The following is a 27,638-nucleotide window of genomic DNA, read 5'->3' as shown; positions in this document are numbered from 1 at the left end:
AGAGGTACAGCTTGAGCTCTTGAGGCTGAACTTTATCAATGACAAATAATTAGAAGGGAATGAAACTAAATCACTTAAGAAAAAGGACCCAATCTGATATTGGAAGAGTTATATAGGGAACTAGTCTAGAATAGTCCTCATGCTCAAACCTTACCCTGTCCTTCATTCCAGAATAACTTTCTTGCGGTTGTCACAACGTGCTGAAGAAGAACTAGGCTTAATCCTAGGTTCGATGCATACAGTAATGCTGGGGGAAAATCTTTTTGGACTGTGCAGCAGACTTCCATATGTGATATGGCTTAAGCTGCCCTTACTCAGAAGGTATGTATAACTAGTAAGTCTTCACATTTACAAAAAAAATAGAGATGCTCTTTGCCTAAAACCCTGCTATGGAGTGACTTCTGACTTGTTTAAAGTCTAACCTTGCCTCTGGAAAGTAAACATTCTAACTCTCAAATAACTAGAACTAACTTCCAATAACTAGAAACACTTGAGTGCTGTCAGGCAGGCTTAGTCTTACCACCCGCTTGGTTGCCACAGTAAAGAGGCATCAGATACATATCTAAGGGCTAATGGATAACAGTGGGATGCAAGATGTTCTCTCCATCACATCATGCATCAGAATAGAAGCTTCTACTGGGGAGAGCTGTTTCAGATGAATGCTGTATTGCTAATGGGGGAAAAAAACACAGGGACAGTTTGAAAAGGACCAAGAAGAAAAAGACTATACCTTTGAGTCTTCTGCATTCCTTTATGAACACTTTCTAATCTTTAAATTCCTCAGGCAAGCATGTGAACCTTTCCTCAAAGAACTGAATGCTCTTCAGCTTCTACCCCAAGTCAGTTAACACTGTGAAAAAGACCCCAGGCATATTCCTAAGTTGAGTACCAAAAGTGTCGTCTCTGACACCTAATTTGGCCATCTGCTCCAAGGCAGTACTAACTGGAATTGCTGTTGCTCCTTTCTTGAAAGGACAGGGCCTTTGACTTTGAGCGTCCTGTGAAAGGGGTTTGGCAGGATGCAGCAGGTACAGGCGAAGAAAACGTCTCCTAGTCAAAGAAAGATTCTTAGTGTTTGTTTTTCTGTGTGAATTCTATTTCCCTTGAGGAAACAGCAGCTTTTCCCACATCCTTTCCTCCAAACATTTCTTTATCATTCCCTGATATCAGTGGAGGCCTTAAGTAGCATCTGAAGTGATGTGTCTCATTTTGTGGTTTGTGAATTGCTGGTTGCTTACGTGATATCTGGAAGTGGTCAGGAAACAACTGCCAAAACCCAGACTTTTTAAATGAAAAAATAGGCATATTCCTGTATGCACAGCAAACAAAACAGAGCAAAAAAGGGCCAACCCTAACTTCATTTGTACAAAAATATGCAGCACTGCTAAAAAATATATATATTTTTTAATTCAAAGAAATTAAAAATAGGGGGGATTAAAATACATTGAGAACCACTACTCTGGAAGCTAAGGAGGTAGATGGCAATAAAATAACTCTCATCTGTCTTTCCTCACAGTAAATGAATTTCCTCAATAACTCCAACCTCTGTTCTATGTGGCATATGTTGATGTCTGTTCCCTCCTTCAAACTATTTTTCCCACGATTGTAACCCAAATTGAAATGTTCATATGGGGAGTCTGACACTGCAGTGACGCTGAACTACTTTACAGCTTTGAAAGAGTTTCTCCTCACCAGGCTTTGCTGGAATGGAGACAAAGTGACTTGGCAAAGGTTGCACAAGAAATCTATGGCAAAAAAAACTTAGGTCACCACTGCCAGATTAAGATACCTATTTCTTAAAGGCAACTGCAGTATAAGCCACAACAAGACAGAACTAATTAAAGTGAACAGGGTAGATGTGACATGTGGCTGTTTTGCTAGCACGAGATGCTGTGTGCTCAGCCTTTTCCAACTAAGGCAGTAGGGGAGGAAATTTACCTCCCCTTAGGGCTGGCCTGCATATTCCATGGGGACATGCAGATGTGTAGCCATTGCTGCAGAGCAGCTAAAAAGCCTCAATGTGAAATTGGTGCCTGCCCCACAATAAGCTGTGTATGTAACCATGCCCTCGCTAACTACTGTGCAGCACCTGCAAAAGTAAAGCTCTTAGGAGATACAGAGTGGAAGGAGGGGAAAAGGAGGAAAAAAAGCTTCCTGTGGGTTTATAGCTAAGCCTTGATTTGGTCTTGTAACCAACTGGGATGGCAAACATCACTCCAAAAATCACAGTAGCCCATAACATTGATACAAACAAATGGATTTTTGCAAGCTTGTAAAATATAATCCATATAAATCCTTCATGAATGCTTTGTAAGAAACACAATAAAGGCTCACAGGAAGTGTCTTCAGGCAAAGCCCTTTAATTTTAAGGACAACATTTTCCAGAGTTGTAAGTGCACCTCCTTTCTGCAGGTTAGAAAAGGAGGAGAAAGAAGAGGAGGGTATGGCATAAATGAAATGGGAGGTTCCTTAAGTAGAAACTTCAAATGAGCAATTGCTCCTTTAGGCATCTGCTTGTAGGAATATGCCAGACAAAACTTTGCATCCATATGGTGTGCTGCGAGCAAGGCGTTCAAGTAAGTATATAAACATCAGCTGATTATTTCACATCTTTGTTTGCCTGTATCGCAAACATTAGAGCAAGTCTCTAATCTCTGCTGGGACTTGCAGGTTCTAGCCCTAATGAAAGAGGAAGCAGGAAATAGGAAGGTATTATATTCTTTAAGGGCTCAGAGAAGATGAGGCAGTGAACTACGTGCCTTGCCAAGACCACACAGGCAGTAAACTGTTAAGAGAGAGCCGTCAGGCTCCTATCTCCTACCCTGCAGCTCTCATTAGTAGATAGGGGTGTTTTCACAATAGAACAAGGGTTGCTCTAAATAATCATTCAACTCTTAAATGACATCCAGGCAACGACACTGTCTCATCAGTGACCACCAAACCAAATGGGAGATACTTGCTATTCTGACCTATATTTAATGTTGTATACTACAGTAAGGGACTCTCCTGGCACCTCAGCTTATGCCACTTAGGCATTTAGGCATAAAATCTGTTTTATACCTGGATTCCTCAAAAGGTAACTCTGACCTTTGCTTGTGTATAAACAGACTGCACATCTTGGTCAGTGAGTTAATATTTGGCAGTAACTTGGAAGAATGTAGTTGCCTCAGTTGGGGAATTTAAGATATGGAGGTTGTGTAGAGCTCAAGGTAGCTGGTAGACCTCTTCTGAAGAACTTTGATCATAAAGGAGTTAGATAATGTTTCAAAGTACAGTAGTATCAAAACAGGTTTTGCACATGCTCTAGAAATTACTGCTAGCTGTCTGGAGTGGGGGGTGGGGGGAAATGCTTGACTTGTGAAACCTGTGAATAAGCCTGTGTTTCTGTTCAGCAGCACCTCTTGTGATGGCTGTCCTTGCCTTACGAATCTTTCATGTAGAAAGGAAGGCAAGATGTCTAACTGCCTCTTTGCCCAGAGACTACAGCTACACGCATTCTAGGTCGAGTGCTCTTGCAAAAGAAGCCAGGCAGAAGCACAATAAAACATACACCAACAAGTCAAGAATCACATTAAATTGAAATACAACTGGCCAAATTTTGCTCTTTAAGATGTCAGTTTGTATGGCCATCACCTGCCACAGAAGATTCTAGTGACAGATTTTAAAATGCTGCTTACTAGTTTGAGGAACCTCATACCACAGTCACAATGAGAGAGGTCCTTTGCTAGGAAAACAGATTTTTTTTTTTTTAGTTGCATTATTCATTCCTTAATACTTGTTCTGGGACTTCTAGTGTGAGTTGTAATGCATGTTCTTCCTTGATTTCAAGAATACTTCCTACATTTGATGTAGGCTGATTCCAGAGGTCCTTTTGATTTGTAGAAGCTGAATACATATAAAATGATTTATATGTCTGGCAGCATACTGCAGTCTTGTTCAGTCACAGAAGCTGACATAAGGTACTGCCATCTCTCAGGACTTTGGAATTTTTGATATTTCAGATTTCATAATTTTCAGACTTTTGCAGCAGCTACTTTCAGGCTTTCACTACCTGTTATGTAAAGAAACAATTTAAAGCCTGTTTTTAAACCAGTTCTATACCAGTTTCAAGTGACTTCTAGCTCATACTGTGGGATTAAATGAACAGTTCTGTTTGCTATATCCACCCCTTTCATGACTTTTAAGTATTGATCATATCCTTCTGTAGCCTTCTCCTTTCCCAGCTCTTTTGGTTCCTTTCCCAGCTGTTTTGGTCTCTCCTTGCAAAGCTGCTGTTCCCTCTCCTGTCCACCCTTCCGGCTGCAAAGCCTGATTTGGTCACAGATGAGCACCTCTCACTCCTGCTGGATTTCAATATTTGCAGAACCATGCATTACAGCAGTGCAAGAATTCCCTTACATCCTGCCCTTTTCCTACCCATTCTCTTGCCCTGGTAACTTACTCCTGAATAAGACATAATTTGCATTTACACTGCTTATTCTATTCAAGGGTTGCAAGTGTTTCTGCAGGATTACTCAAGCTTTTTTGTATTTCAGCATAGTATGGTAAGAAAAAAAAAAAAGTTTCTGAATGACAGAAGCTTTCTCGAGGCTCTGTGAGAAACAGCAGCATAATTAAGAGCAGCCTCTAGAAAATTTGGACCTAAGACTCCTGCTGTCAACAATAACTCACTGTGGCTCCTTTCAAGACTTCTTTTATAAAATTTGAATGCAACATTAGAACTTTAATCCAACATGACTTCAAGATAAAATATTGAAATGTACATATTACCCCCAGCCACTAATGAACTATCAATGAACTATCAGTGTGGATACACTGAAACTTTCTAACTGTATTTTATGTGCACATAACAAACATCATCCTTGTATTGATACTAACACTGTTCTCTAGCTATTCAAATTATTGAAAGTATCTTTGGACATTTGTGCAAACTTGAACTTAAGGAAAAAAAATTTTAACAGGGTGACAGAGCGCTGGAACAGGTTGCCCAGAGAGGTTGTGGAGTCTCCTTCTCTGGAGATCTTCAAAACCCACTTGGACGCAGTCCTGGGCCACGAGCTCTAGGTGACCCTGCGTGTGCAGGGGGGTTGGACTAGATGACCTCTAGAGGTCCCTTCCAACCTTAAGCATTCTATGATTCTATGTACAAACAACACTTCATGTCCGACTGATTCACTGGGAGCTGTGAAGATGCTAGAAGATGCTCTCTTCCTATGTCATATGAAGGAAATTACTGAATACACTGTATCAAGTCCAGTGAACATTTTTCTTAAAATTAGGGACACTACATTTCAGTCACAGCTCTACACTGCCTGTAGAAAGTCTTATCCCTTCATATATGGAAATGTATAAGAAGGAAAATTTCCATTACATATTTTAAAAATATGTTAATTAGCTTTTTTGTGGCATCATGCTATGAAATCTTTAAAAAGACTAGGAATTGGAAAATCTTGTCTGAACATGAAAGAATCTTGATTTCTATCAGTGAAAGTGGTAATACTGACTAGCTGGGATTCGAGTTTTTGTGTGCTTAGTTCCTGTCTGTGCAACTGTTCTTCTAAATGCTAATAGAATGTAAAATAATGTGACATTCTGGATCTGTATCTCTGCTGGAGATCAGACTTTTATCACTCATTATAGCTTCAAATGAATATTCCTGAGGTTAATAAAAATAGCAGTGGAAATGCAGCACAAACTTCCCTTCTTACGATATGCAAAAACCCTAAGCAGAACACAGGGTATTCCAGACTCTTCAACTCCCTTATACAGGGTAAAGTACTAGGGGAGGGCGGAGGTGGGCTTGTCTCACATGCCAGATATGCTAGTTGGAATGATTAACTTAACACTTGCATAGACCAGTGACGCTACCCTAAAAATAGGTCTTAGGTTTTCGTTTCCACATACTTCAGAGCTTAAGTAAACAAAGGTACAGTTTAATTAAGATATCACAGCATATGGGATCAAGAACTACATACCAATCCATGCCTTTCTCTGGTTTTTCCCTGACTAAAATGCAAACAAAAGTCCAAATCTGGATAAACTCCCAGAATTTTAAGGGTTTGTCCAAACTTTATTTGATTCTCATGGGTCTACAAAATTGGCTTTCAACTCTCCCTGGGACAGCAGATTTCTCTCACTGCAATTGCTGACAAAACATACCATTGAGAAAGCTTCACTCTGCACTGCAGAACTGAAGCAAACTGGACTGGGTGGAACTGGGGGTGAGGGCTCAGGAGGTTGCATTAAACTGGCTCTCCGCACTGAAGATGTGTGAAATTCAGGTTGCTCTTAATGAGGTATTTCCCCTGCAACTTGTTTTGGCAGTAGATGAACACGGAGCACTCATTTCACTCAACTATTTAGGTTAAGACACATACATAGCAGAAGACCTATCTATCTAATCCTAGTAGAGCAGACCTTTGACTTAAGTTACGCTGATTAATACTGAATATAACCTCTACAGTGTTATTTACTGTGCAGCTTGCACCCATCTGTATTGTGCCTCTGTACAGTTTATGTATTTTTGTATTTGGTTACTAGGAAAAGTTCTTTAACTTCATATAATAAAGGCCAACAAGATTACTCTTTTTTTTGGTCAAATGATTACTGCAGTCATCTACTCTGACCCCCTTTTCCAATGAAGGACACAAATTGCTTGTAAAGGGGGATTTTATTTACTGGGGAATAAAATATGAAGAGGTTCCTGAGTTACCTAAATTCAAACAAGCTCTGCCCTGAGGAGATGACTGCTACCACAATTCCTTCAGGGCAGATTATACTGCATGCATGTCTATTAGGCCATTTCTAGTCATCACTGCTCCAGGATCATTTAATATTGAACAAGGGCAAAGGTGCTACCTTTGTGGCGATACTTGGGAAACAATGTCCTTCAAATGGACTACTTGAGGAAGGAGCTTTGTTTTGGATGCTGAAACTACTTGGTGTTTAGTCCCCTTCTAGCAAAGCATCTGACTGACTTTACGTCAGCTGTGTGGCAGAAAGCTTCAATATGACAAGATTTGTTTAGTAGTGGTGTTTATGATGGTGTGCCAAGGTAGCAAGTTCCTTGACCACTTCTTAGTCACAAGCTAGTCAAATGCTTTGACTGATGGGATCTGTCCAACCATTAGTACATTGGCTCCACTGAATATCCTTGTCCTGTGCTGAAAGATGTCCCTACCCAGTAGTGGTTGTCCCTTGGGAGAAGCACAGAGATGAACTGAAGCCAGAAGAGTCATTAGGCATTGTATGCGACGTTCCTTGCTCCCGTAGTGACCCAGCAGCTCCATGCTTTCATGCACGTCTCCTCCAACCTTTCAGCTGCTCTATAAGAACTCAGCAACCCAGACACATGGCTAACTTTGACCAAATAGTAATTGAATTTCTTTTGCATTATGTGCCACCACTTTTATTGGGACTTTATTTTATCTTTACTTTTTAAAGAGCCTGAAATCCAACTGGGAAGTAGAGAACATCACTTCATACAGACATTTCTCTCTTCTAGAAGTTGACATTCAGCTTAAGGAAAAAAACAAACAAAAAATCCCTTCTGTTCTCCAAATAGAAGGGTGATATCTCTAACACCACCCCTATGACTGCTCAAACCAATTGTGTAGATTCAACTGGATTATGCCTTAGAGAATAGACCTATGTGCAAAACTATTTGTTGGACTAATGCTGTGCTAGTTGCAATGTGTGCATCCTGTACTTGCAGCTATCCTGAAAGCTTTTATGTTTTCTGAGCATAACAGGTTGGAATCTGAGAGCAATCAGTAGATTCAAAATATTGTGAAATGTCAAATAAAATCTTTTCTTAGAATGCTATAAAAATACAGATCCCCAGCCTCTTTGAGTTACCCGTTACAGTGCATGTAGTGTTCTTGCAATTGCACTATGATTTAAATATTTTGAACATGCGATGATGTCAGTCTACCCATGTAACACCTGTCTTTTCAATCCAGCCTGCCTTGCTAGCTACAAAACACAGGAGTATTTCAACCTTCAGAAAAAGCAGCTTGTATTAATAGAAAAGAACAGAAAATGGCAGTGCACAATCAAGCTTCAAGATGGTAATCATGGACACGTTTCCCTAAGCCTCTTCTGACTCCTGCCTTTTGTCGTTGTATTTTTCTTGCAGCTTTGAACAGCATGACTGCCAGCTACCTCCTGTGTAGTGCCTAAAAGCAGCATCTAAAGTGGTCATGTGTTTGGCTGTGAAAGTCATTCATTTCTGCTAAGTCCCTGCTATTTGCAGCCAGTCACCATTCACAGTTCAGCAGTGGGACACAGAGTAATACTTTCAGCACCAGCATGTGCAACCAGGTTACTTAGACTTGATGGTATCGCAGTTTTCACAGCTTGCTGGAAAGGATTTCTGTCAATTTGGTAATTGAAGAAATGCTGTAAAATTTCTGGTGGGAGCCATGCATGACTATTTTAGGTGATTTTTAAAAAAAGTATTTTGGATAGGGACCTAGTATGTAAAATACAGTAACTGAAAGTGGTTCTGCTGATACAGAGGCTTTGTTCAGCTGGGTCTGGAGACTTCCTGCAGGTAGATTATGATACTTTTCATACTTGTAAAGTGCTTTTCTCAGTTTAGGTTCCCCTGCACCTGTTTTTGCAATCTGGAGAATAAGGGAAATGCTGCATTATCATATCCTTAGAGCGCTGTAAGTCTGATGAGCAGATCTGTCCAATCTGTACAAATATTTCCTATAATACAGGTTCCTAGCTCCATCTCAGTAGGCACCGAGTACTACATGCAATTCATTTGTTCATATCATGGTGGTACTGAGTCAAAGCCCAAGTCTTCCATGCTAGCTCCTAAATACAGTAATGAGGAAAATAGTTATGTTAAGCACATTAAAATACCAAGTATTTGTCTTCATGGGAGATTTTTTTTTCCAGTATCACATTGGAAACTGCAAAAATACATCCCAGAGGAATTATTACTGAGGATACGTGGCATGATGATGAGAAATACACTCGTTTAATTATATTGAATGTTAATGAAAGAGGATTCATGCATAAGATGTACTTATTTGAGATTATGGTGTGGCATTAGACATTAATGAAATGTAAGATCTTCATTCCCTTTCTTAGTCTGCGCTCACCTTATTTTCAGCGAGATGGTATCAGCCACAGGAGCTGATGGAAAATAGTGGTGAGCTGTTCACTCAGGACAGCTTGGCATCTCCTTTCTAATAGATCTGAAGCATCCAGTCTAGTTACTCACTTTATTTTAAGCAAACAATGAGCCAGGATTGCTTTTTGCACCAGTACTCTTCACATCCTTCTAGTACTAGTTATTTATGAATCCTTCCTCTATCAGCTATTAATAGGGAGAATTTTTATTTATGCTTTTCATATATCTAATCTTAAAGTTTCTTTCTCTTCATTTTTTTTTGTGTTTTCTTTCTATGGCAAGTCCATGTACACAATGTCTAGGTGTATCTTTGATGTCCAGTGACCAAGTATGTCATTAATCCCCATATCATCACTAGAACATCACATATGAATATATAAGTAAAATAGAGTAAGCTGCGTTCTGGAAGAAGTTGTCTTGAAGCCTTTAGCCTTTCAGGCTTATGCATCTATATGAGAAACTTGCTGTGCTCCTGCTTTTGCCATTTGATCATCAGAGCAAACATAAACAGAAGGACTGGATATGAATAGGGTCCATCTGCAGTTACACTTGGTGGGATACAGGCCTCTGTATGCTTGAATTTTAGTGAATTTTTTTACTGTGGTCAGGAAAGATGGAGATTTCTTTCTTCAGCTGCCTACTGCAGTAAGGAGAAAGGTGGCTGTGTGTGTAAAGCATAGCATAGCAAAGTGGACAGCCCGCTTCACATCCCCTATTTTTTGAATAAGTTGGCTTGGCCAGATCACCAGCTGGGGTAAGCAGACACTTACTACCAGAAAGAGTTTAAAAAAAAAAAAAAAAGGTGTCACAGAGGACACCTTTCTAAGGAAACATGAGTATTGATGTCCCTCTCCAGTTCTTTAATCTCTTGTGACCTACAATGCTCCTTGTAGATAAAGGCCAAGTTTTCTTAATTGGAGATAAAATTTCAGGAAATTTATGTTCTGGCAATAGATCTAGCAGATAAGGACTTTTGGGACAAGCTCATGCTATGGATCACTATTAAACTATTTCATGTTGAAATTCAGCTTGGAGCAGAAGCAACTCCAGTGTATGTAACCACAAACATTCAGCTGGGTTAAGCAGTAGTGCTTGGTGTCAAAGATTCCACCACTGGGGTTGGTTAATACAAAGTATTTTCTTTGGCACCGCAACTCCATGCCCCCTTTTTCCAGAGTGTGAGTTTTTTGCCTTTTTTTTTCCTTTTTTTGCTGCTCCCTGTGGGTCTGATACTGCATTCTTCTGTGGTGACTCTTCAGTGTGTTTCTATTTATTCTGCAGCACTATTCCGATGAAGAAATATATAGCCCACTCTGATTTTTTGGCTTTTACTTTTTCTTACACTCTCTTGTCCTGAATGTAAAACTTGAAGTTCTCACTTGCAAGGCTCCTTGAGGGCACAAGCCAACTGCTGTGTAGGTCAGATAGACAGCATTGCACAGTGTCCTTCATCCAGGGAAGGGAGAAGGGTTTTTGTTCCCATGGCAGGCATAGATATAAGTCACTGACAAAAAATTTGGAGCTTGCTCTCCCAACAGAGGTGAAGCAGCCCTCTAGAGAAGGTCTATCCAGGTTTCTGGCAGATTCTTTTATTGTTACATAAAACTTTTTTTTATAGCATATATTTATACTTTGTTTTACAGTTATATATATTCAGGGATAGATGGCAAATGTATTTTATAGCATCATTTGAAGAGGGGAGTGGATGTGAAAACAAGCTCCCTTTGTGCTTGTGGTCATGTAGGTCAAAGGAAAAATAAGCCCTACTGGATAAAGAGGTAAAGACAGGATTGCCAATTTTGCTGAAATAGGTTTTTAATGGGTGTAGGGGAGGGGGAATTCTGTTAGTACTTCATTTCTTTGTCAATAATTAATAGCAGTGGACAGGCCTTAAAGGACCATAAGGATCCAGCAGAGCCTGTGGGAGAAGGGGCCTACATGCTGTGTAACACTGCCTGCCTGGAGGCCATCCAGGCTAGGTCTTGGCAGGCCTGGCCCAGAGGAAACATGATGGGAAGAAGCTGTGGTAATTCTTGAGAAGAGTTTCAGCTCCCATTCCAGCTTGCAAGCAGCAAGGTCCTCCTGTCTTTGTTTCCGTATCTGCCACTTGAGCATGGTCCTAGGGGCCTGCTTTGCATGGCGACAGAGCTTGTCCTCAGAATACTTTGGAAGCCTGAAGTGCAGTGTTAGAAAAATTCCCTCCCTGGGACAGCAGATCCTGTGCAATGCCCAAATACATCCTTCCAGCTTGAAGACTTTTCAAACCGCTTCTCTAAGCATCTTCCCCCATGGCGATGCATCTCGGCCTCAGATTCCTGCTCTCCTTCATCTACAACATCCTTTCTGCTCCTTTCTTTCCAGTGGCTGAAGCAAAACAGCCAACCTGCAAACACTGAAATCTGTGTGCTTTCAAAGCTAGATTTGATGTTTTCAACATACTCCCTCATTTTCCTGCGCTCAGACTACTGTCTAACATTTCTGGAAAGGCAGTCGGACACTCCAGCCAATTTCTATGGCATTTTAAAGCTGCACATATGTTTATTATATCTACTACTTCCTTCCCCTGGGCTTCATACTTCTCTTGCCATTTATCTTTTCGTAGTGTATGCACAGAATGAGTTATCTGCAGCGTCACTAGCATAATATATGGCGTTTCCTAACACATGCATGGTAAATCCATTAGAAGCTTTAACAGCTGTAGACTAACTCCAGCAGAGTGAATGCTGTACCTGGTGGGAAACGATCGTAAAGAATACTTTTCCCATTCAGAATTATGAAAAGGCAATAGAAACAGATGCATCCCACCTTCTCGGCTATTTCTCTGACTCCAGGAAGGGCTATGAGTCAATGAAATAAAGGGGGCTGGTTTAATCTGAGGCAAGGGGAAAGCAATACTACTTGAAAGAGCAGGCCAAATTCGGACGCAGTGAATAACCATGTGATACTGTCACAGATGTGAAGGTAGCACTCCCACTGGGATCTAGCTCCAAAGAGCACGGAAGTCGGTACTTCCTCCCAAATCTGAGGGGCTGTGGTAACACAGGAGGTGCAGTGCCCAGGAGGGTGACAAGGAAGAGCTGGCAGAGCCTGCATGGGGCCAGGGGAGGGTGGTGTGAAGGATGCCTGACACGGGCCTTCCCCCATGCTCGTAACTCCTGCCACTGAAGCAGCAGTATAAAATACTGCCAGTAATGCTGAGCAAACATTGAGCTGGAATAAAAGCAGCAAATCAATTAAAAAGCCATAGTTTCCTTGCCCAGTGGCATCTTGTGTCAGTTCTTCCACTCTCCTCTTCCCGCCATGCCAAGAGCATGCTAATAGGATACAAACACCTCCATTCAGCAGCTTGCCACAGTAGCCCTTAACCACAGCTCTGCTAAAGACTAAACCATCTCCCCACTTTTACGTAGTGTTATTTTTAATATATACTTATTTTGTGTGTAAATGTAAAAGGTCCAAGTGTGGCACAAAGATGAAGCAAGTTTGCCTAGGAAATACAGACGTTATTTATTTCTTCTGCTTTGCTGTGACTGCAAAGTCAAAATAGGTGAATTTATCTGCTTTTATGACTGAGGCTAGCTTTGTGGAGAAATACATGGCTTTTCTTCTTTACTTGCATGAATCTGACTCCACACAATGACTATGTAGAGGAGTCACAGCTAGGAGCAGCCACAAAGTCCAGTGCAGGAAACAGTTTCTAGGACAGTGGGACCACTTCAGAGTGGTTACTCATTGCCACATCACATCCCTCCTGTCCATTGAGCTAAGCTGGCTCTTGCAGCATTTTTTAAAGATGCACTGGCACTGGGTATAGCTCAGAGAAGCTGCTGGTGATTTGAAATGGATGGGAGGAAGCAAAAAGTGAGGAGGCAGAAGAGGCAGCTGTAAACACAAAGTTTGTGTGTTGAGAACACAGATGAAAAGATTGCAGCCTGCACAGACTTTAGGGAAGAGGTACAGCAACTGAGAGGAGGAGGGAAAAGGGTGACAGATGAGACTGGAGCAAAAAAGTATTTGCAAGGCAAGGGGTAGGCAGGGATTCCAGACACTGGAGTGGGGGAAGGATAAAAATCTGACAGCATTTCTGAAAAGAATCATCAGGGCTAGCAGCATCCTGGGACATATCACTGCATTTAGTGACCCTGTCAGGGTACTGCAGCCTCTCAGACGAGGTGCTGCAACGCTTCATGGTAACTAGGCGAAGGGTTCTTGGGACTCCACCAGGGAGCTAAGCTTCTCTGATGTCTTTTGCAAATAAGCACCGGAGACAAAAGTGGGCAGGCTGGCTGTCTTATCAAATCAAGCGCTGCAGGGGGTAGCTGAGAAGGCTGTGCAGCACGCACAGATCTTGAGTCCTGGCATTCCTTCCCCAGCAATCAAATAGCTGTCTATATTTAGCCCAGCCTAAACAGAAACAAAGCTCTAGCAGCTGCCACCAGCTGCTCGGAGAGGATGCAGGTACACTCTGTGTCAGATGCAGTTAAACGAGATGGAACAGGGAACATAGCTCTTCTTGAGCGAACCCTGTTGGCGTTTGGCTAGAGAACTTCTCCATCTTACTCTGTTGCTAGCCAGAAAAAAGATTGAATGTCAAGCAAATGAGAATGAATGCTGTCCATTCCAGTGGCTAACATGTGGTAAAGCATGGGCAGATGAGCAAAGTAAAGGGAGGAGGAAAAAGACACAAGTGGACCATCCTGCCATGAAGGGCAAATACTTCTTTGTGCAGCCAAACTCGTTGTGTCCGGTCTCTTCAGTTTTAGCATAAGGAGTTAAAAACTGCAGTTTTGACACGCTCCCAGAAAGGCTGAGTCTTTATGTAACCAATGGCTAAAAGCTGCTATCTGCATGTGGTAATCCCAGTGGGGCTTCTCTTTGTGGCCTGCTGTGGGTGCCCGCAGTCAGTGCTGATCCCAGGAGGTGTGGGCACTTTGGACAGCACCCTGCCTCTGCAGTAACCGTGTTGGCAAGTACTCTCAAAACCACACATTTATGGGCATCAGTGACCTATTTGATCCATGAACCCAGAGCTTGCTCTCCATGAAGGAATCTATGCTATCAACTGGACACAAGTACAGAAAAGTCATGCCACTGCAACTGGTTGCTTGCAATACTACACGCTGCAGAGGAACGTGCTTGCTGCTGGAGCAGGAACTGTCAGAAAAGCTCACCCAAAGTGGTCTAATTGTTTTTGCATTCCTAGGAGTACGTGTGTGCAGACTCACAGTACCTTCGGTGAACCTGTCCTTGAGTGAACAGCATAAAACCAGGGATTATAGGGAGGACTGTCTAATGAGCACTTTACCAAACAAAAACTAGAAGACACTTAACACAGTGGGTGTTGATCACTGAACAACTACTTATTCATCTGTTTATCATTACTGTTCTTAAAAAAATAATTTAAAAAAGCAACTAATCTACTCTGTCAGTGGGAGGGAAAAAAAAAAAAAACAACAAAACAAAAAAGCAGATTCCACACACTGTCTGGATTTCAGAGGCACCTTATTACAGTAAACCTCCCTAGAAGCATAAGATGGGGCAAGAGGGACTTGTGGTAGCTTTGTGGTCCTTACCGGTGGAGCTGAGAGCTTATTCACTCCTAAATAAATCGTGTGCCCTCCCCCAAAATGCCTGAAATGAAACTAGGGGCAGAAAACATCTGATCGTGGATTTGGGAAGCAGAGAATCAAAATACAGATTTTGCATTTCTTTCTCCCATGTAAGTTCCCCCATCCTGGGTTCACCAGAGAAAGCAGCATAAGCCAATGGATACAAATCTGTGTCTGCGCAGGACTTTCATGATGGCTGGGAGAACAACTGTGGCTGGTGAGAGCTTTACTTCTGTGACAGGATCTTTGCAGGGTGGTATCTACCAGTGCTACTTTACTGATCACCCCACGTGCCAACTCCAGGAACTGAGTCAGATCAAAATGTGACAACAGCCCTGTGCCTGCAATGGCATAAGAAAATATGTTTAAGTGCCAGGCATCAGGGAGGCTACAGGGGCTTTAGCACATTCCCACCTCCATAAGCACCAGCAGAAACCACACATGCTTCTGTGTCACATACCATGGCTGCAGCCCTGTCAGGCAGATGAGAGTAGGATCTGGCCTGGCTGCAGGAGCCACGCGTGCTAATTCAGAAACTTGGAATACACAGCCTGGCACATACAGAGCAAAAAGGCAGGCTGGATAGAATATCCAGCTGCAGTCTGTGCCTTTTTTTTTTTTTTTTTTTTTGGTCAAAATATAAAGGCTCCTAAGCAGAGGGATTTTGAGCATTCATAGTCAACGGAGTCATCCAACTGATGAGCTGGAAAAGCATCAGCCAGGCAGTGCTGTCCAGTACATGCCCTTCTTTTCTCCTTCTGGTTCATGCATTTTCTCTCCTTTTTAGCTTTCTGGGCACATATTGTATCTGGTGAGAATATGGCAAAATGAAGCCTTTCAATCCTTCTTAAAGTCACTACAGTATTTTTGAAAAGAGCTATTTAGGAAATTCTAGCTTTTAGGAATCAAGCTGTAGGATTCCAAGTGAAGAGCAAATTAAACAGCACTATATAAGAAATTTGTGTCCTTTAATTCTCCACTCCTCCAAGCTCCTCTTGGATATAAAGGACTTTGAAGACTCTCCTTCATTTGGTGCCACTTTGCTCTAGCTCAGATTAGAGTGTGCAGCCCTGTTGCCTACAGTAGGGCTCAGCAATGTCTCTTCCCACCAATGTCACACTTTTTTTTTTAACCCAAGTGAAGCAGCAGCAGTCTGCTCCTTGGCTTAGACAGAGCTCCTCATCTGTTTTTTTCAGCTGTTTTAAAGCACTGTTTCTGCAATGTTTATCCACTAAGGACTAGGAGAATGGAACATCCAGCCTGCTATGCAGGACAGGGGTTAGGATGCATGTGCCTGATGAGCTGGCTCAAAAGAAAGTGGAGGTGGCCAGTGATTTACTGGCCAGTGTAATTCTGAAGCAAGCATTCAAAGCAGCTCCTATTCTGTGTTTCTGAGTTGGTTTGCTCTCTTCTTTTTCTGTTTGAAAGGTTTAGGTCTACACTAGGTGAAAACAGGACAGGTGAGTCAACTAGCAATTCTGCTGGCCTGCTCCAATGGAGAAGGGAAGTTGGAAAGCAGGGGAGAGGCAAAAAAGGAGATAAGCAAAAAAATGACACTCAGATTTGCTATACCTGCAGGTTTGGTTCCTAACCCTTTGAACCACAGAAACATGATAAGCAGTTAGAAAGTAGAGGAAAGTTTTGTCTTCCCTGGCTTTAACTCTTCTCTGGGACACTATCACTATTCTGACTGTGAAGAGTGTTATGGTTTTTCCTGTCTGGTTTTGGATTAATCAAAAGGGACTACTTAGTAGAGCAAGCAATCTTGCACCCAATTAAACAGAGGACTAGCATTAATGACAAGATTAGCTTCTTAATCAGCTCTCAATAATAATGAAAATAAATGGTTAAAAAGTAGCAGAAAAACTCCAGTTTCACAGTGTGTGGGGGACAGCTATAATTCTTTGAGTGTCCTGTCCTGGCACAAGACTTCTTCCTTCAGCACTTCATTCACTGATCCAAAGCGCTGGTCAAGAATAGGAAGACAACACTTTCCAGGATACAACAGCATGTGTCTGTAACTTCACAGATGCTTTGAGGTGGTGAAGCCACTTAAAGATTAAGAACCTGATGTCTGGCTCCTCCTCAGCTCCTCATCAAATGATGAGCCAAGAAAGCAAGCCAGTGACCATATTTTGGCATGACTTTCTGGCAATGACATTGGCCTTATTTATCACCCAGTGTCTCTTTTTCTTCATACGTATCTCGTCTGCTCTAGCACTCTGCCTTGCATTCTTGCTCCTAGAGTCTGGCTTATCTTCTAGCTGTCTGGCCAAGCCTGCTCTTGCAATATATGGTCAGAGGATCCTATCTCAGCAACATATGACAAATGGGTTACACTGTGACAGAAAATTACATAGGCAGGCTAAAAACCCACTATCAACACTACCCTAGCATGGTACTTATCCACAATACCCAGCTATCTGAAGATTATTGTGTGTCCAGCTCTGCTTTTAGCAAATGTAAAATAGCACTTCTACTATTGATACTGTTGGCTACAGGCAATTACATATTTTCTGACCTCTTTCCCCTTTATTTCTCTGGCACTGACTTCATTGTTGAAACTGGAACTTTTCAGATTAACAGAGGAGGGTTTTCAAGAGCAAGATGGAAATTCTGGGATGCTGTTGCTGTTCTGTGGAGGTGGCTGATAATAACTGGGAGTTTTTCTACCCTCTTAAACTTGCCTTTTGTGCTGCCTACTTAATTTGAGCTGTTGTTTCCACACTGATTCACATGTCACAATTCACAGGCCACAATAAACCGAAAGAGATCTTAAACATTTTATGCAATACTTCCATGCATCCCTTCCCCTCTGCCCTATATAAAAGGAAAGGGACCCTGCAGGACTCGGGTTCTTTCCTTGGCTTTTACTTAAAACGATCTCCCACCCAGATCCAAGACTGCAGGAAGAAATTACCACAAAAATCATTTAGTGTGGTGAAATCCACAGAAAAGATGCAACAGGTGGAAAGGACCCACTCTGATCTTATGCTGGTGAGCCATTTTAGTTGAATATTTAAATGATGGTTTTATATTTTTAAACATAAAGTCTCAGCTGATTAGGAATACTGAGGCAGGGGGAGCCTTTCATTGTGTCAGTTTTACTGCAGGTGTTTCGACATCCCCCTGCCTTACTCTGAACCCAGCCAAAAGGTTGGACAACCACAGAAACTGACAGCAGAATGGGAGACCAACCCAAAGGAGAACCACTAAAGATGTTTGCACAAGTTGGAGGGAATGGTGAAATACAGAAGTGGATTTATTAACACATTTCCAGGTAATAAGATGAATGAGGCATGGGAGGCGAGAGGGCAGTAGGAAAAAAGAAGCAGTTGTAACTTTAGAATTATGCCACCAGCATTCCCTCAGGTATTTTAGCCATAAAAGGTAGAACTCACTTTGCACTGTCTCTCTATAAGCAGTCTAATCTCTAATGACATCTGTGTCTCATATACCTTTCTTTCCTGAAGGCTCACAGAGATATTTCACTCTTCGTTTCTGCTATGATACTTCCTGGGTAAACACACTTTCATAAATAACTGTTTCCAAAGTTTGCTAAAGAACAATAACAGCTGCTTATGGGCCAGAACCTTGGCACTTTATATTAAAAGTGATTCCAGGAAAACTGAGCTGATTGACAGCAGCTGAGAGTCTAGCCTAGTCCTCTTCAAAGTAAGTTCTATCCTCTGGCTTATTTCTTTCTTTATTTCTTAAAATAAAGGTATCTCACAACTCCAAGCTGGCACAGGAGTGGGATATGACGGAACTATCCTTGTTGTACAAGGACATATTATGATGGTCCCCAAGCTGTCAAGTTTGCGCTGCACCACAGAGTGATTGGAGCAAGCCTGCATCCCCCCTGAGCTCATTTGTCTGACCGACCAATATGCTGCCTTTAGAAATGGATTTTAAACATTTTATACCTCCCCCTTGTGTTTCTGCTATATGAATTTACCAGATTGCATTTATTTCTCAGAAGATCTCTCTAAATGCAAGCTTTACACATCATAAATTTTCCTACTTTCCTGGTAAATAGAAAAACCCAAGAGCACACTGAGAGTAAAAATCTTATGCATTTCTGAACCTAAGGATTAGAGAGCTCCTGGCCTTATCCTGTCCTCTTTGATAGGAATAAGATCCCAGCTGCCCTTCTGTACAAGGAGTTTATCATCTGGGCAGTGCTACACAGAGGAAGCAAGAAGTTACCTGATGACAAGCAGGAGGAGAAAACCCATGAGCAAACCTACCTGACTTGCCCACGCCTGCTCGACCAAAGATCGCCAGCTTCACTTCTGCGCTCTTGGCCATGCTGGAGCAACGGGATGCTGACAAATTCACAGGCTTGTCAAAAGTGAGATAGGAGAAGAGTTCCCGGCTCCCGTATTCGGCTTCACCGTGTCATCGTGACGTCAATCCCAAGCCGAGGGAAGAGCAGCACGAGGATGGAACAGCAAGTGGCCAGGCGTTCCCTCAAAGGGCCTTTAAAAAAGAAAAATAGTCATAGTTGATGCCACCTTCCAGCTTTAAACATTGCCATGACACCACTGACACATTTGGCATGGCTCAGGCAGAACACCTTACGTTTTCTAGCTCTCACTGTCATTGTCACACTGGCATTGCAACACTGAAAAAGGTTAATTCCTCAATATCCCACATCACTTGTGCCACAGCTCCAAATAAGGTTCTAAGGTTCCTTATTCTGTTTTATTCTTTCTTTCCCTTTAAGCTAGGATTGCTTAAATTTACTACCTTTGCCTTAACTTTCACAAAGTAGTTTTTTACAGAATGTATTTAAAAGCCCCAGCTATTCAATAATAATGCCTGCACACAGCTGATCTTTCCCCAAGTCAACCAATTCCAGAAACATCTCAACTACACAGCTACCATTGCTTAAATATCTTTAAGCACTCATACCTTGCCCATTCTGCTAAAACAAACAAACAAACAAACACCCTATACCAAAAAGTTCTCTAGTCTTCCTCGGCTCATACATATATAAACATGCAGCAAAGCATGGTGTTAAAAAAGGATGTCAGACTTTCTTGCAATGCAGTTTTCACAGGCTACACAGGAATTAACTATATTCACAGCTTTGCTGCATGACCTTGAACAAGTCACTTAACACTTCTATACCTTGATTTCTCTCCATGGACAGCAAACTATGATATTGCCTGCCTTTGTAAAATGCTGTAAGATCCTGGGTGAAAAAATTACAATATTGATGATGGTGATGATGATGATTATAATCCCCGGTAAAATCTTAAAAATTTAGTCTCTGTTTTACAAAGGGTAGAGCTTTGCTTGCAAATGCTACCTGTTATGAAGGTTTGCCACTGTCCTAAAATGCCCACTTCAGTCACAAATTCAAACACCGACACATGAACTTCTGTGTTAATGTTACCTGTCCTATAGCAAAATACATTTCAAAACAAAAGCTCAGGAATTTTCTCTAAGGAAAGACACCCTGTGGAAAGAGTAACTAGCCCTTACGTAGCAAAGGGCTCCAGACAGACCCCCTGACATGCTGTACGACCTCCTGACTCATGTAGCATACAGAACAGCAGGTCCCACTCACCTTGCGGACAGAAACGCCAAGGGTTTTAGCAGCGGTTTCATCTAACGCGGGTCCCCAGCATCTCCCTCCGAGGCAAACCCAGCAGCGCGGCCACCAACACGTCCCCTCCACGCCCGCACAGCCGGGCGCAGATGCTACATCTATATATACGGACGGCATATATATATATATGCCTATACGGAGAGACCCGCACGCGCCTCCCCGCGCTCCGCGCCCCGGCAGGTGCCGCCCACCGCGGCGGGGGAGGCGCCGGCGCCCGCTCCGCTCCGCGCATCCCCCTCCCGGGCCGCGCAGGGGCCGCCCCCGCTCCGCGCATCCCCCTCCCCGGCCGCGCAGGGGCCGCCCCCGCTCCGCGCTCTCCTCCCCGCGCAGGGCCGCGGCGCGGAGCGGGGGCGCCCCCTGCGGGCTGCTCCGCGCCCGCGCTCTTGGCCGCAGGGGCGCCGGGGTCCCCTCCGCCGCCCCCGCATCCCTCCTCCTGCTCCTCTTGCTCCTCCGCGTTGCGGCGCGGAGGGCTGCGGGGGGCCCCGCGCCACGGGGCGCATCACCCGTGCCTTGCCCTGCTCCCAAAGAGTAAACTCCATCCCGCAATTCGGCGCGCTTGGCTCAAGGGCAGCCTCTAATTGCAGGGTTCGACGCCTGTTGCTCATGTTGGTCCTTTCTGCTCGCAGGCCGGCGGCATCTTGCTGCAGTTTAACTTGGCCTCTCGTACTCTGTTCCCCTTGCTTGTGCTTGCTGCTGTTCGCCTGGACCACCGCATGTGCTACCTCTCTAAAATCTCCAGGAGTCCCTCCCTGTCCTTATGAGGCCACCCTCATATAGCAAGGGTAACGTAGCTGTTTCATCAGGCCATTATCTGGTGGCACCGTTTTATGTGGTGTTCCTCAGGTTTCCCCATCTGGGCTATGGCAAAGGCAGGCATTAGTTAGTTACTGCATGTTGCAAATGGGGGAAATTAAACAAGTAATTGCATGAGCCCATTCAAGAAGCAAGCTTCGAAGCCAGGAGGAAAGCTCCGAAGTGGCAGGGCCACCATCACTGGACAACTCTTACTTCCTTGTTTATTAAACTATCCGGTAATGTAAGTGCACATTTAGTAGCAGATGTGAAACAGAGCTCAAAAGCCCTCGAGGTTCAGTGGATGTTCCTCCTGTGTGTCTCTTGCAGCCCAGAGCTGACTGAGATGCAATATGAGCGAAAGAAATGTCTCAAAGTCCTCCTTGATGCAAAATTAAATAGAAGTTGGATCAGAAAAATTCCTCTGTGATCCAAGTCTCTCACAAGAACACGATAAGTGTTTAGGAAGCTGGGCCATTCAAGAGTCAGTCCTGAGGAGAAATGGGAACCTTTCCCTTCCCGAGTGCTGTGCCAGCTGCAGACACTCAGGAGTAGATCTTAAAATAGTTGTACTGCATATCATTCAAAGGCAAAAAATTAGAAGGTAGATGTGAAAGCAGTAGTGTGGTTTATGCTTTGCTTGTTAAAAATAAATGCTGAGGCTTTAAGCCTGCCCTCTTTGTTTGGTTTACACAATTTAGAGGGATTAGCTTTTTCCATCTTCCTAAGAGAGCAACTGGAGAGCATCTATTTTGCATCTGGGGAAATGTGTGTTAGTCTTGAGGCCTGACATTTGTTTTGTGTCTATGGAATTCACCCTGCATGGGGCTGTCAAATTAAATACGATAACTGGCTTTTACAAAGCAGTACATAATTTATTGGTCATTAAAAATCCTAGTTTCTGTGCAGTCTGCTTGTGATGAAATCTCGTATTAGTGTCAAGGCATAAGAATTTAGTAAACACTAATCATGAACACGGGCAAAAGGTTTTAGCCTCTTAGGAAGGCCACTGGCCATGTCCAGGACCATTTCATTTGTGGGGTGCTTTCTCTTTTTTCTGCTCAAAAGACTACTGAAGCTGGGGTACTGTTTTTGCAGTGCTGTAAAGACTATCATAGTTGTCCATGTTTCAGGTTTCTACAACTTCAGGAACAAACTTTGGGCATGAAGTTTAATAAGAGTGAAAAGAGCAAAAGATGACAGAGACCTGATTTTGCAAAGTCATTTAGGACTCCCTAAGTCCTAGAGAAAGCTGAGGCATTTCATCTTCTAAGTACCCTTATGCAAGTGAGTCCAAGCACCTACAAGCTCTAGAGCTGATTGTGTTTGTGGTGGCAGGGACAAGGAGACATGGGTAAGGTCTCTGCTGGAAGGAGAGCGTTAGTAAACCCAGACTTTGCCCAGCAGAGTTTCCAGCAATGGAAATGTTATACTGTCTATACTGTCTGTGTTGATGCTTTAAAAGAGCAGCCTGGAGCTGCAAAGACATCTGCTCTAGAGCATAGCACACTTGGGCCAGAGCTGGACACCCACCTCAAGCAGCCACCCATCAGAGACCCGTCGGGTCTCTCCGTAGCCTGCCCTTGCAGCAGTCTCCTCAGGGCTGAGATGACGCTTGGTTACTGGTAGAAAAACTATCAAATAAATAACACGTCAACGCAAATATTTGCAGCTATTACTAAAGGTTCGCATGGAAATGTTCTGATTGTTTTCTTCATTTTGACAGACTATCTTCCAAATGTTTCTGTGTTGGCTCCAGGAAACGTACATAAATCTGTTCAGTTATGCAAATCTAGCGCCATGAAAAAAAGATTGCTAACTTTGTCATTAAATTATAGATGAACTTTGCTGTTAGTATGGGTTATAGTCATTATGAGGTATTGCTGTTTTGAATTAATATTACATTTTCTCATATTTTCCCCTGTGGGTCATGAAACTGAGATGGTAATAATGTGTTTCAGTGACTGTATGTTGAGGATTTATAGCTTCTTTATTTCTCTCAACTATTTTCCCACTGTATTTGAGAAAAATCCAATACCTTTTTTTTTTTTAAGATGCAGACTTTAATGTTTAATGGGTGGCTATTAATGGTGTAGTAAGGCCACAATCCTGCAAAAGCCACAGTCTTGCAGACATTTCTTTGTGCTTAACCTTACCAGAACAGGCTTAATGGATTAGTTGAGAAAGCTGTAGCTTCCCTCTTAGTATCACTTGACATTCTGTAGGGTGATCCCTAAATACTCCCTATTCTTGTGATTTCTTGTGCATGTACTGGTATGATGGTGATACATGTTCAAAGTTCAGCAAAATGGCTCAACAGGAGCTAGGCTGGGCAGAGCAGCAAGGCACAAACTCACGTTTTATAGGGCATGGCAGATGGGTACCCTTGGTATTACCTGAACAAGAAGGGCAGAAATTCTACTCATCTGTGTTTCTTCTCACCCGTGCCACTGGCTAGGCTGTATCCTGGCATTCTGCCCTTGAAAAGGGTCTTGCTGTGAATGCACGCTCACTGGACGGCCACTGCCTTCACTCCATCCGGTTCAGTTCCTTACGATCAATCTTTCTCTTTGCTTAAGACTCGCTTTTCTGCAGTTGTTATTTCTCTCTGCACATGCACTCACATCACAGAGACATCCTTTAATAGGTTCTTATTGATGTAAAGTTAATTGATATATAAACTTAAAGAATGCAGGGTGAGTGTAACTCTGCTACACACATTTAAAATGAATACTTACTTGCTGATATCCAAAGACCTCCAGCTTCTGCACTAAGTTTAGAGCAATACTTAAATAATCTATATAATATTCTCCAAACTAGCTAGTACTGTTCTAATAGAAAGATTTGTGTGATGATTTTAATCAAATACATTTATAGAATTAAAAACTACTGGTAACTGTTGCAACAAATTTTGCACGAAATGTGAAATACCAGACTTTATTAATGAATGAGTTACACTGACATGTCATCTTAATTTCTTACAGATGTATTCATGTTTCTTGAAAGGACCAATGGAAATTATCATTAATTCATTTGCTATTCATGTTAATGAATGCTAGCCCTTATTCTTCCTCAATGGTGTTATGACTGCAATATGGATTGCCGTAGGGACCCCACTGTAATTCATCATTGCTTCAGTGTTCAAATTCTCTGGTGGAACTAGATATTGATGTCGACAACATCTGGAGTTTTCTGTCTTTCATGTTTTTTTCCACCTCCTTCCCTCTGTTTAATCAAGAGAATGGGAAGGGGAAATTGCTGCCATTATTAATATGGTCAAGAAACTGAATGACAGGTAAGGCTCTAGGGGATACTTGGACCTACAGTGTAGGAGATACAGATTATCTTGCTTCTTTTGTTTGTCTCTCCTCATCAGAAAGTGCTGATGGGAGCTGGCTGTGACATTCCTCGTACAAAGAATTGGACCCAGACTGACATTTTGACATCAGCCTTGGGGTCCTTACTTGCCCTGTGGCTCAGTTTCTATACAGAAAGCAGGCCTCTTCACAAAAGGTGAGATGAGGAGCAATTTTTTCACTGTAACTTTTTGATGTTAGATGTCAGGACACTCTGGAAGACATGCTCTCAACTCACGTGCTAAACCCAGGGAGCAAATACAACGGGGGACACTGTATGGCAAGGAACTGTCCTAGCTACCACAGTTCATACAGGCATATGAATATATACCCAGTTTCTTCCACTGGAACTGTTTCATGTATAACAATTCTGTACTTGCAGTAGTAAAGAAACAAGTAGTGGACACGGGCTGCTGTTGAGGAGCCTCAGTATCTTTCTTGTTTGACTCTCAGACATAGCTGAGGTGGACACAGCTGAAGTGGGTAACCCATTAGCTCTGTGGCTGGGATAAAGACAGCAGTAGAAGTCCTTGCCATAAAGAATATTTAATTATATACATCTGTATGAGATAATGAGAGTGCATGGCCTCAAAACAATGTGGTTTTCAAGGACAGTGTACTATCTTGCTAGTTTGGGGAGAGTTGGATTCAGAACTCTTCATTAGGAAAGCAAGAAATTTGACTTGATAGGTTTTATTACTACCACTGACTAATAGGGTGAAGATAAAGGGGGAAAAAGTGAGGAAGTTGCTACCATAATAGTAATATTCTTAGCTTTTATTTAGGTATTCAGATTTGAAATGTTTCCTTTCAGATGGTCAGACCATCATACTAATAGAAAATAATGTGTTTTTTTTTCCCAAGAGAATCAGTTTATTATCATTTCCTTCATTTCTCTTAGATTTGTATTCTGTAACAGACAGAATCTTCATTTAAAAAATACTTAAATGTTTATAAAATCTCCAGAAATGTACTGTTGTGCTTTCTTTCCTCCTTGTCTGCTGCTCCTAGTGGGAATTCTTATAAAGATAATTCACTATTCTCCTTCAAATCTAGCCTGTAAAACTCCTCCATGCCCTAAGTCCTAAAATCTTGACAAGATTTCAAAAATCCAAAAATTTGACAAGGATTTATCTACAAATATGTTATGACCAACTGCCTATCATGTTAAACAGTATTTTCACAATCTTTCTCCATCTATCTGCACTGCACAGTTTCCCTCCTTAAATTGACAGCATGATTATATAGGGAACCAACTTTTGAACACCTGAACACCCAGCATCTGGAATGGCTTTTGCACAAATTCGCATCAATAGTGCCATAGTGAACCACCATATTTAAAGGAAAGGCAGTAGACAAGCTATTCAGTCAAGGACTGAATGATTTGCTGTTAGCGAGGCCTCTGGGCTCACATCTCATTCACTTACCCAGGCTCTGCTGCAGGCTGAGCTATTTCTTCTGTCTGCCCATGTCTGTTTAAACCATTTTAATCTGGCCTTGAACTGTGCATTCATATTCCTTTTCTTAGGTACTGCTATGGAGAATGACACTCTGGGATTTTATTTTGCCACTTTTCACTGCAGTATTTGGGGACAAGATCTGGAGGGGGGGAGGAGGAAGTCAGTTATTTAAATAATTGACTCCTCTGATTTAAATGTCATCTCAGTACTATTTGGAGCTATCCTGAAATTCTTTATGCAGCAGATGATGAAGGACTTCAAGTGGTGTCTGACTCTTTTCTCTGTTCAGGACCTAGCTCATGAAGGACATGAGCTCTGTCCTCATCTGGAAATCGTTACTGCTAATCAGTCTAGCTTTTATATACTAGCCACTGTTATCATGTTACTTATTAAGGTTTCTGTGAACTAGTTGCTGAGACCATGCATGTGTCATTAACAAAACAACATAAAACTTCGTTAGGAGAGCATGAGACAACCCATTGGAGATACCTTCCAACCAAGCAGAAGGCAATGTTAAAAAAGAGGCATTACAAAAATGAAGTTCTCAGCACATTGTACTGTGAAGTAGTGAAGGCTCCAGAAGGACTTCTTTTAAAAAAGAAACCATTAATACCATAATTTCAGAAATCCTTTACGCACCTTTTAAATTCCTATTGAGTGCATGTTCAGTTGAAACTAAGGCTTGAACGATTCAACAAAACAGCAGCAATTAAAACGGCAGAAGCGAATACCAAACTTCCAGTCTCTAGTTCTTTACTCAGGCTTTTCCCATCTTCAAATAAAAATAAATCCCACTGAAATCAGGGTTAGCATTATTGTGCAGATTATCTAACCAAGCAGTATCTGATTTATTTAAGCTGCTCATAATTTCAGCATCTACTGTTTTAGTGGGAATACAATGAAAAGTACTTCTTGGGGAACATTACCTACTAATGTCTGTACTACACCCTTAATTAGCACAGTTTCCTCCATCATAATAATGTCTTTAAAAAAATTTGCAAAATGTTTCATGCTTCAGTAATAAAGAAGATTAAAAAAAAAATGCTTTACTTTGAAATACTTAAAGCTAATACTTAAAATTGGTTTAATTTCTTTTTCATTTTGTCTTTCTCATAAAAAAAAAAAGGGAAAACATAATTCAGAGCACTGAACATAGTGCTTGCATATCCTTGCATGATTAAAGAGCACACTGTACATCGGTACATTGCTTGCTTGAGTCTTCTGCATAAGGAATGAAATAGCACATTTTCTCTGATGTCAGAGGGCTGCAGTTCAGCCATTTTGTTTGTGCAGGTGAGAAAATGGATACTGAAAGAAAATATATTATGTGAAATAGCTTTAAAAGTAAAAGTCATTTACTTTTGAAAACACTAATATCTAAAATCACTAATAATTGAATCGGTATTTACCTTTTGAGTAATTTCATTAATGGATGCTTAATCATTTTGACTTTCAGTGATGCGTTACTTTGTGAATACTAGTTCCATATTATATATTTCCAATTAAACAACCAGACTGAGATAGCCCATGCCACCCATCCTGCATATGATTTGGATGTGTGTTTGTAATATTTTGTATTTGATCTTAAAGGTCTTTTCCAACCATATTGATTCTGTGATTCCACGCAGGCATGGTGCTGGTGGGTTTGCATTT

General features: G+C 41.9%; 1 protein-coding gene across 1 annotated transcript in view; it reads right to left on the bottom strand.

The window, feature by feature from the left end:
• The window catches only part of RERG (RAS like estrogen regulated growth inhibitor), a 90,462-nt gene extending 71,309 nt beyond the window's left edge, over nucleotides 1-19,153 (bottom strand). The window contains exon 1 of the mRNA XM_088528452.1: nucleotides 19,008-19,153. Coding sequence (XP_088384578.1) covers nucleotides 19,008-19,068 — 61 coding nt within the window. The 5' untranslated portion in view covers nucleotides 19,069-19,153. The remainder of the gene's footprint in view (nucleotides 1-19,007) is intronic.
• Nucleotides 19,154-27,638: the final 8,485 nt, after the last annotated feature.

The sequence above is a fragment of the Tinamus guttatus genome, unplaced genomic scaffold, assembly GCF_059628265.1.
Source record: "Tinamus guttatus ecotype Peru unplaced genomic scaffold, ASM5962826v1 Tinamus_guttatus_pri_ptg000308l, whole genome shotgun sequence".
Lineage (NCBI taxonomy): Eukaryota > Metazoa > Chordata > Aves > Tinamiformes > Tinamidae > Tinamus > Tinamus guttatus.
Note: the sequence above shows the minus strand (reverse complement) of the source record. Positions and strands in the feature narration are given on the sequence as shown.